Raw genomic sequence first — 10,593 nt, 5'->3', positions numbered from 1 at the left:
GGGGTGTGTGTGTGGGGAGGATCAGGGCAGAGGGCTGGGGTGTGTGTAGAGGTGCAGGGCAGAAGGCTGGGTGTTGGGGGAGGTCAAGGCAGAGGGCTGGGGTGTGTGTGGGGGTGCAGGGCAGAAGGCTGGGGTGTGTGTGGGGGGAGGATCAGGGCAGAGGGCTGGGGTGTGTGTGGAGGTGCAGGGCACAAGGCTGGGTGTTGGGGGGTTCAGGGCAGAGGGCCGGGGTGTGTGTGTAGGTTAAGGGCAGAGGGCTGGGCTGTGTGTGGAGGTGCAGGGCAGAATGCTGGGAGGTGTGTGGAAGTGCAGGGCAGAGGGCTGGGGTGTGTGTGGAGGTGCAGGGCAGAAGGCTGGTGTTGGGGGGAGGTGCAGGGCAGAGGGCTAGGGGGAGTGTGGGGGGTGCAGGGCAGAAGGCTGGGGTGCTCGGCTCGTGGGGGTGCTCCCATCCCCCTGCCCTGAGCAGCTCATGGCAGGGGGCTGGGAGGGATATGCCCTGTTACACCCCCTTCCCCCAGGCTCCGTCCCTACCTCTCTCTGCCTCCTCTACGGAGCAGCGAGCACGCTGCCGCTCGGCTCGGCTCCCCCTCCCCCTCGCAAGAGCCGTCTATGGCAGGGAGAGGGGGGAGGAGGAGGAGAATGCACCACGTTGTGGGAAGAAATGGGTGGGGGGGAGTGTGGCTGCCGCAGGACCAAGCTTCTGCCTCCTGCCCCCGCAGGGGAGAGCAGTGGGCGGGGGGGCTGAGTGGGGCCGGGGGCCGGGACCCCACAGTGTGGTGCTTTCCGGCCCCTCCGCCCCTCCTCCTCTCACCGGGCAGGCAGCGTGCCACTCAAAATCGGCACGCGTGCTGTAGGTTGCCGACCCCTGTTGTATACTGTGTTGTAATTGAAATAAATATATTTAAAAATGTAGAAAAACATCCAAACATATTTAATAAATTTCAATTAGTATTCTATTTAACAGTGTGATTAATTTTTAATCACGATTAATATTTTTGAGTTAATCGCGTGAGTTAACTGCAATTAATCAACAGTCCGAGTCCATATCATTATCTCCATTTTATAGATAGGGACACTGAGGTGAATGGAGAGGTGAAGAGACTTGCCCTAGGTCACCCAGCTGGCAAATTTCAAAGAGAAAATTTTCAAAGATAGAAAAATAAAACATATAACAAAACTGACAAATACTTCAGACACAGCTCTCAAAACATTTTCAGCCAATTCAGAATGCTCCATACCAATAAAGTCTGAAGAGAAGAAAAAAAAAGTGACAGGAGAAGAATGCTGTCCATGCTGGCTAAAAAGCAGTGCTTAGTTAATATATCTGAAATGGTAAAGCAAAGCCTAGTATACTATTGAAATCCAGAGGTATAGAAGCTATTGTAGAATTATTTTCTAGCCCATCTAGACTTTCAATAGTAGGTATTTCTATTTCAGCAGGTGAGACATTTAAAGGTTTACTGATCATTGCAGTAAAAAAATCAGAAGTTTCTTTCCATCTGTACCCGACGTTTGCATGCACTCTATGTTATGCAGAAAGAAGCACTGACATAAACAAACATATGCAAGCTCAGATTTTTAACACCAGTAGCTGCTTTTTTTGTGATTCTATGGAGCACCATCAGGAGAGATGTTAAGAAGTGGCCTTTCATTAGAGGTTACTTCATTTTGGCTTGCCCAACTTGAAGCGCCTTACTCTCTCCCCATCAACTAGCGGCATGAAAGTTGTTCTCTAAGTACAACATAAAACTGAATTAAAATGCGAAGTCTGAAAGAATCTAGAAGGCATCGGGAAAAAGATTAGTAATCTTCAATGATGGCTCAAATGTCTTCTCCAACTTTGGTTCCAGAAACAAGAGGAACTTAACATGAACATCCAAACGATTTAAGTCTTGAACAAAACTATCCTTGTAATACTAAAAGCTTAAGTATGATTTTCAAAAACCTCTTCTTTCATGTGGTGTAGTGGATTGTCCTTTATTAACACACCCACTAGTCTTCAAACTATCAGATATAATTTGCAGTTCATTAGTTTTTGCACACAGCTTTTTAACATCTTTTTCGAAAGAAATTGATATAAGAACCACCAAGTTCTATTTGGAGTCAAGTAGATCAAAAGAAGATTCGAAAGCTTGAACAGCTGTTAAGATTAAATATAATGATGTACTAAGGGATAGAGTGAACAGACGCAATATGTAAGCGGCATGAAAAGCCTCCAAGTAAGCTGTGGATAAAAGTGATTCTGACAATAGTGAGGAAGCAAGGGAAGCCCTTCATTTAACCCCACAACTTTCAGGTCCTGTGGAATCAGGAACTATATGCTTTTCTACACACTCGCCTTCCTTTCTCAGCCACCTGTTAGAAGGCATTTTTATGGAGATGAACAGAGCACAAAGAAATCAAATGTTCTCTTTTAAACAGAGCCCAATAGAATTAGGAATAGTTTTTAGAAAATCTAAAGATATCCATTATGCAAAGTGGGCCTTGGTACTGTTTAATAAAAGGCAAACTATATATGTGGCAAATTTACCCTACGTAAAATAACACATCAAAAATATAAATACAGCTCAAAGAGCAATTCATCTATTGCAACCATAAATAAAAAGTGTAAAGTCTCCTATGAATAGGGCTTAAGAAAAAAACCCCAAAATGCACACTCCTGTTCAGCCACTGTCATTAGGGGTAAGTGAAGAAATAAAAGTCCAAGCAGCAACAGTAGCTCCCTACCCTGATAAGGGGATTTTAAGGGTATGTCTATACTGCAATTATGGATTGCAGCTCATGTAGATATACATGAGCTAGCTTTAATTTAGCCAGCTTGGGTCCAGAGCAATGAACCCACAGCAGTGTGTGCTTCAGCACAGACTAGCCCCATAATTGACTATCTAGGGTTCTAAGTGGGCTTGTACAGGGGCGGCTCTAGGCACCAGCAAAGCAAGCACATGCTTGGGGCAGCCCATTTGCAGGGGCGGCAGGAATCCAGCATGGGAGCTGAGAACTAACAGGGGGCCCTGAGAGCTGTAGTTCCTTGGTTAGCTCCCTGCCTACAGAGCCAGCCCTGGAGCAGGGAAAGAACTACATTTCCCAGCATTCCGTTGGCCACTACCAACAGGAAAGAGGGGGAGGGAGTGAGGTAGCTGAGACCTCATGCTGCCGCTTGCTATGAATGTAGAGCTGCACTCTGAAGGGCAGGGATACCATATTTTAACATTAAAAAAACAGGACACTCCACAGGGAGGAAGGGTAGCCCCATCCTGCCACCATCCACCCCCTCCGACTGCCCCCCACAGAAACCCCAACCCATCCAACCCCCCCAGCCCCCTGATCACCCCCTCCCGGGACCCCACCCCCTATCTAAGCCTCCCTTCTCCTTGTCCCCAACTGCCCCCTCCTGAAACCGCCCCAACTTCCCCCATAGGACCTCACCCCCTACCTGTCCCCTGACAAACCCCTGGGACTCCAATGCCTATCCAACTGCTGCCTGTCCCCTGACTGCCCCCACAATCCCTGACCCATCTAACCCCCCCTTCTCTCTGCCCCTGACTGCCCCCCCAAATCTTCGCCCCATCCAACCCCCCAGCCCCCTTACCGTGCCACTCAGACCAGCATGTCTGGCTCCGCGCAGTGCCAGACACGCTGCTGCATACATGCTGCCGTGCTCCCCCACGGAGCCACAGCCCCCTTCCCCCCCCCGCCCCAGCACCTGCCTTCCAGATTTCAACACCTCAAAATTCAGGAGTGCTCAAGCTCAGTTTGGGCAGCTGTTACTTCATTTCTCCCAAATCAAATATACTGATCCACTGTAACTTGCTGTAGAAAAAGTAGGATAAAATTGAGCAAGAAATGCTTCCCAGTGGTTATTAGGACTGGAATTGCTATTTTCAACAGCCATTGCCTTTTTGTTTGTTTGTTTGTTTAAAGGGAAGACAGTGATATTGCATTGGCAAATTCCCCATAGAAAGAAAGAATGGAAGAAAAGAATAATAAAGGCACCTCAACTTTTCCTCATTTATGTAGGTCTGTCTTATAATATCAGGGGGTAGCCGTGTTAGTCTGTATCTACAAAAACAACAAGGAGTCTGGTGGCACCTTAAAGACTAACAGATTTATTTGGGCATAAGCTTTTGTGGGTAAAAACCTCACTTCTTCGGATGCATAGCGTGAAAGTTACAGATTCAGGCATTATATACTGACACATGGAGAGCAGGGAGTTACTTCGCAAGTGGAGAACCAGTGTTGACAGGGCCAATTCAGTCAGGGTGGATGTAGTCCACTCCCAATAATAGATGAGGAGGTGTCAATTCCAGGAGAGGAAAAGCTGCTTCTGCAATATAAGTCTTCTGTAGTCTTATAATATGCATCCAGATATCCTCCAATCACAAAAGCTGAAAATTGTTCCACTTTACTGCAGTTCTGTAACCATATGGGAACCAATCCTTTCTATGTTATGTGCTCACCTAAAATTCCTGCTGAATGACCTGCCCTGGGAGTGAGTTACCGGTGACCCAGGGCTGTGGCGGAAGGAGGGAACGGGGGGGGGGGGGGGGGGGAGAGAGCCCAGGGCTGGGGGGGCAGGAGGGGGGGGGGGGGGGGGCCCGGGGGGGGGGCAGCGGGGGGGGGCGGCAAGGAGCCCAGGGCTGGGATGGGGGGCAGTCAACATTTTTTTTGCTTGGGGCGGCAAAAAACCTAGAGCCGGCCCTGGCTTGTACAGCCTGCACTGAAGCATGCACTGCCGCAGTTTCACAGCTTCAGGACCTGAGCTAGCTAAATGAAAGCTAGCTAAGGTCTGTCTACTCCTGCAAGCTACCATACCTCTGATTGCAGAGTAGGCATACTCAGAGTCCTTGTTCACTCAGTGCACACACAGGACTGTGAACGGATGAGGGGTTTATTTGCTTAGGGCCAGACTGTGAACTTTTTGGTCACACTGGTGAGTAATTATTTACGTGAGGAGTCAGTGCTCACCAATATGAGCAAGGGGTTCACAATTTGACCCAGAGGGTAGATCTACACTGCAATTAAACATGGCGGCTGGTCTGAGTCAGCTGACTCGGGCTCGCGCTTTGGGTTTGTTTAACTGTGGTGTAGCTATTCGGGCTCAGGCTGGAACCCAGGCCTTGGGACGGGGAGGCCCCCAGAGCCAGGGCTCCAGCCCAAGCGTCTACATGGCAACTAAACAGCCCCATAGCCCGAGCCCCGCGAGCCCGAGTCAACTGACACAGGATAGCCACTGGTGTTTAACAGCATTGTAGACGTACCCTGAGCAGCTCTGCCACTAAAATACTGAGTGCCTGTGGGAAAGTCACTTAGGATTAGTGGGATTTTCTTAAGTGCCTAAGCATATTAGGAGCCTAACTCCCACTGATATCAACTCAAAACATTTAAATATACGCTTAAGTCCATATCTATTCAGCAAAGTACTTTAAGCATTTGTTTAAGTCCCATTGTAGTCAATGATTAAGCACCTGCCTAAAGTTAAGGATGCTTTGCTGAATAGAGATGACCTGCTGAATCAGGACCTCAGATGTTACCAGCAACATATGCTGCCTAACCACAACCCTACCCAGTTTATCATGATCCCTTGGGGCTATGAAGCATCACTGAACACAACTGTTGGGCACCCACCTAGCCAGCTCCATGCCTTCTTCCAGTTCCACTATGTAGAACATAACAAATTTAATCCTAAATAAGTAATTTCAAGTTAGACAAGTGAGCAAACAAAAGGTGTCTTTATAACAAGTTTATTCCGTAGAATTACCAAGAAGTCACACTTACCCAGAAGAAGAAATTAAACACAAACAAGAGATACTTCAGATAAACAGTCATCCAGTCATCTTGCTCGGCTTTGTTGAAATGGGACATTGTTGGAGTCTCTAGAAAGAAAAACATATACATATATATACACATACACCTTACATTTTCAAACAGATTATTCCTCCCCTAAAAACCCTGAGACACACCCTTTTATTCTAGAACAAAATTAAAAGTGAGGTTCTACTCTGAAAAGTGACTTTAAAATGGCATTATGAGGCCCCAAGTTTCGATGATTTCTGTATCAAATATGCTCAATTTGCCAAAAAAAAAGAGGGGGGGCGGAATATTTTCTAACTCCCAGCCCTGCAAACTCACATTGAGCTCTTAGCAGCAAGCTGGGTTCTTTTCTTTTGGCAAACTTCGTCACCAGGAATAAAGATTCTGCATGCAAATCTTTAGTGACCCCCATTGCCCTCAGCCACATATGTAAAACCCCCATTGCCTTCAGTGGGTTAAAACAACTGTATCTACAGTATAATTCTAATTATCCAGCTTTCCTTTACCAAAAATCCTAGTTATCTGAATCTACACCATGGTCCCCCATGTAGCCCTACCGGTATGTTAGTTAATAGGACTTCTGGTTAGCCGAACACCCAGTTATGCAGAATGTTTGGATGTCTCCGAGGCAATTCAGATAATGGGAGTGTACTGTATTTGGAATTCAGTCATCAATTTTGTTGATGATACACAGGAAGGACTAGAATCCAGCTTCTTCTCTCTAAGCGTGTTGGCTCTGCAGGGTGAATTGGGTGTAAAATGCAATAAAATATATACTTAAAATCAGAAGATTGAAATTAAAGAAGAATTTGTGAAAGATCAATCACGTTAAATATAGCTATTAGTCTAGATCAGTGGTTCCCAAACTTGTTCCGCCGCTTGTGCAGGGAAAGCCCCTGGCGGGCCAGGCTGGTTTGTTTACCTGCCGCGTCCGCAGGTTCGACCGATCGCGGCTCCCAGTGGCCGCGGTTCGCTGCTCCAGGCCAATGGGAGCTGCTGGAAGCGTCGCGGGCCGAGGGACGTACTGGCCGCCGCTTCCAGCAGCTCCCCTTGGCCTTGAGCAGCAAACTGTGGCCACTGGGAGCCGCGATCGGCCGAACCTGCGGACGCGGCAGGTAAACAAACCGGCCCGGCCCGCCAGGGGCTTTCCCTGCACAAGCGGCGGAACAAGTTTGGGAACCATTGGTCTAGATAGATGGGAAGTATTAATGTTCCCAGTAAAAATTTTGCTAACCGGAAGTTAAGGATTAAATTAAATGATGGATTCTTTCACTCACAAGAAATACCCTTAAGAGAACTCAAAACCCATACATGATAATATGCAAATGTCAAGTTAAGGTTCATCTTTATAAACTACACAGAACATTCCAAAGTATGGAAATGCTTGAATTAAAATTATCCAACTCATTGCACCACATTAGAAACACAAATTCTGAGACAACCTTATCTATTCCTTATACAGTTTAATCTATCTCAGGAATATCTCTAGCCTAAAAAAGCTTTGGGAGAATGTGAATGACAGGGAAATTTTAAAAGCTTGGTATCTCTGAAACTTTGTATGATTTGGTCCAAGCTTTCTAGAAACATTATTTCCCAGGGTAAGATGTGCCATTGGAACTCTGAGGTGGATTGGTTTCATTCTGATGAGGTCAAGAAGTGATACAATTAGGTTTACAAGAGGAAGGTAACTGACCAGAATAATAGGAGGAATTTTCACTTCTCCATAACGTCTACATTTTCAGAAGTTTTACACAATGTATTAATGTGTATACCAACAAAATATGGGTTGGGTCAGTGCTTCTGAACCAGGGGGACGTATACCCCTGGGGGTACACTGAGGTCTTTTAGGGGGTACATCAACTCATCTAGTTATTTGCCTAGTTTTACAACAGGCTACATAAAAAGCACTAGTGAAGTCAGTACAACTAAAATTTAATACCGACAATGACTTGTTTATACTGCTCTGTATACTATACATTGAAATGTAAGTACAATATTTATATTCCAATCGATTTATTTTACAACTATATGGTAAAAATGAGAAAGTAAGCAATTTTTCAGTAATAGTGTGCTGTGACAATTCTGTATTTTATGTCTGATTTTGTAAGCAAGTAGTTTTTAAGTGAGGTGAAACTTGGGAGTACACAAGACAAATCAGACTCCTGAAAGAGGTACAGTAGTCTGGAAAGATTGAGAGCCACTGGGTTAGGTAATACATTATTAAAATGAATTGGGGACTGATTAGTAGGTAGAAAACAGAATGGGAATTAAAGATATGTATTCTTTGTGGAATTTGGTGAGGCAGAGCACCATGGGGTTCTGTACTGGAACTGGTATTGCCAACTGACCAACAGGAACTGGTCTTGTATTTTTTTTACTAGTTCAGACAAAGATACAATATGCAGATAATATCAAAATAGAGAAAATAGTTAAGACTTAGAGGGATGGATTAGGCAAACAGACTCAGAGGTGGAATATGAAATGTAATGTAAAATGATGCCCTTAGGAAGAAATAATGCCCAAAGTAAATACAGTTTTAAATTACATCAAATGAATTAACGTGACAGAGGAAAAGGTGCTGGGTGTACTGGTAGACTCAAACATTACATTTTTGATTGACTGTATTTAGTAGTAAAGAAGGCAACAATGAAGGGTATATTATATTAATCCAAGGATATTGTGCTATCATTAATAGCATGTCATTTTACGTAGCACTGATTAGATTGCATTTGAAATACAGTGTCCATTTCTGACCATCAAAGTAGAAGACAGTAAGCATAGGCCAAATAAATTGATAAGTTGAAAGGAGGGATTTACGGATGAGACGATATTATAAAAAAAAAATTGGGGATACTTTGTTTTCAGAGAGGACGGGATTGAAGTAATTACACTCTCAAAAGATTATAAAATTGAACTTGAAGATCTGAGGACATTGAGGAGACCAGAATTAGAGGAAACACAGGTTTAAGTGAAGAGGCATTGTAGGTAAGCAGAAATTAAAATTGTATTATTTTAACGAGAACAGCTGGAATGAACATCCTACTTAGGTAGTGGAGTCAAATGGTACTAATGTATTTAAGCAAAAATTAGATGTCTATATGGAATTTGATACGTTCTATTTTGAAAGTGATTATGTAAAAATTGCACCTTCCTACTCAACAGATCTGCTCTGTGTGTATTCAGAGTCAGATCTATTTACATGGAACATAAAAATAAGTTTTTACTACTTTTTATTCCTATTATCCCTGCAGAGCCCACACAATTCAGAAAGGGAGCTGCATTCTATTCCTTCTTGTGCATCATCACCAAAGTCGTTTAGTAAGTTTCAATCAGTTACACCTGTGCTACAGATTGGAACTTAGGCTACTGGGTAAAATTATATGGCCTGTGCTATGCACGAGGTCAGAAAAGATGATCATAATGGTTCCTTCCAGCCTTAAAATGCATAGGTGAATCCTGGCCCCGTTGAAGTCAATGACTTTTGCCACTGACTTCAATGGGGCCAGGATTTCATGCTACGAATCTCCTTTAAGACATCATACATAGGGAGGGCCGGCTCCAGGCACCAGCTTAACAAGCTGGTGCTTGGGGCGGCCAAGGGAGAGGGGCGGCACCTGCGGCAATTCGGGGGCGGCAGATCCCTCACTCCCTCTAGGAGCGAAGGACCTGCTGCTGAACTGCCGCCGCTGATCGCGGCTTTTTTTTTTCTTTTTCTAATTGCTGCCGCCGATCGCGATTGTGATTGCGGCTTTTTTTTTTTTTTGCTTGGGGCGGCAGAAATGCTGGAGCTGGCCCTGTACAGAGGTGTCACAAAAGGGAAACAACCGAAGACAATGGAGTTGCATAGATGTAACCAACAGCAGAATTTGGCCTCCAAAACTTCTATTTACTGGTGACAGTTGGGAAATAACCTAAACTTAGTCTCAGCACTTAGGCTGAGTGGGCAGGGCTAATAATTAAAAGCCTCCCACAACCACCACCCACCAGTTTATAGATGGGAAAACTGGATTCAGAAAATTGCGATGGTCACAGTCACACACTATCAGAATCAGGATTAGAACTCAGTGCTAACTGATTTAATTTGCTTCTATTTGTGTCCAAAAATCACTTCCAGTAGCTGAAATTTGAAACCACATTAGAGTATGAGCCTATTTAGATCACTACTGAGATTGTAAGTTATTTGGGGCAGGGACTGTCTGTTTTGCTTTGTGTTTGTACAGCACCTAGCACAATGGGGTCTTGGTCCATGACTGAGGCTCCTAGGCACTAAGACAATACAAATCAATTCCCAAATGACAGCACCCTTTATAGTTTCTTCCCTTACAATACATTCTTTACAGGCGCGGAGATTCTAAACTGTAACCCTTACCAGTTGTCCCTTAACACACCGGAATATAAAAACGGATCCTCTGTTAACATTAACACAATCCCTTCCCTTTTCATCATTCAGTGCTTGAATATTCCAATTGATCTGTGGCAACTGAAAATTAAAATCCTTGGTTATTATTGAAGTTGCTAATGACACATCCTCTAGCATCTCTGAAATGCTTCATTACCCTTATCTGGAGGTAAATATTTCCTATAAAGACACTTCAATGGCTTAGGTACTTCAATCTAAACTGATTAAACACTTCTATCATTTTTAAATCTTGGCTATCTGCAAATTGACATTTATTACTTCACTGTAAAGTTTTCTGAACCTCAACAACAGTTGGCTTGGGTTCGATTTGCATCATATAAAATAAAACAAAACAAAACGCCCCGTTTATCCAGTCCAAATGC

The 10,593-nt window shown here is 44.4% G+C and overlaps 1 protein-coding gene across 5 annotated transcripts in view; it reads right to left on the bottom strand.

Moving 5' to 3' along the window:
* Window positions 1-10,593, bottom strand: part of TSPAN11 (tetraspanin 11) — a 191,439-nt gene that overhangs the window by 163,039 nt on the left and 17,807 nt on the right. For 4 of the 5 annotated variants that reach the window (XM_034785247.1, XM_034785238.1, XM_034785274.1 and 1 more), the window contains one exon: window positions 5,776-5,873. In XM_034785247.1, the coding sequence (XP_034641138.1) occupies window positions 5,776-5,862 (87 nt within the window). In that variant the 5' untranslated portion in view covers window positions 5,863-5,873. Of the gene's footprint in view, window positions 1-5,775; window positions 5,874-10,180; window positions 10,292-10,593 lie in introns of all 5 variants that reach the window. The other variant, XM_034785256.1, reaches the window with a different exon arrangement.

This window comes from Trachemys scripta, chromosome 1, assembly GCF_013100865.1.
Source record: "Trachemys scripta elegans isolate TJP31775 chromosome 1, CAS_Tse_1.0, whole genome shotgun sequence".
In the NCBI taxonomy this organism is placed as follows: Eukaryota; Metazoa; Chordata; order Testudines; family Emydidae; genus Trachemys; species Trachemys scripta.
This window is presented reverse-complemented; position numbering and strand designations above follow the sequence as displayed.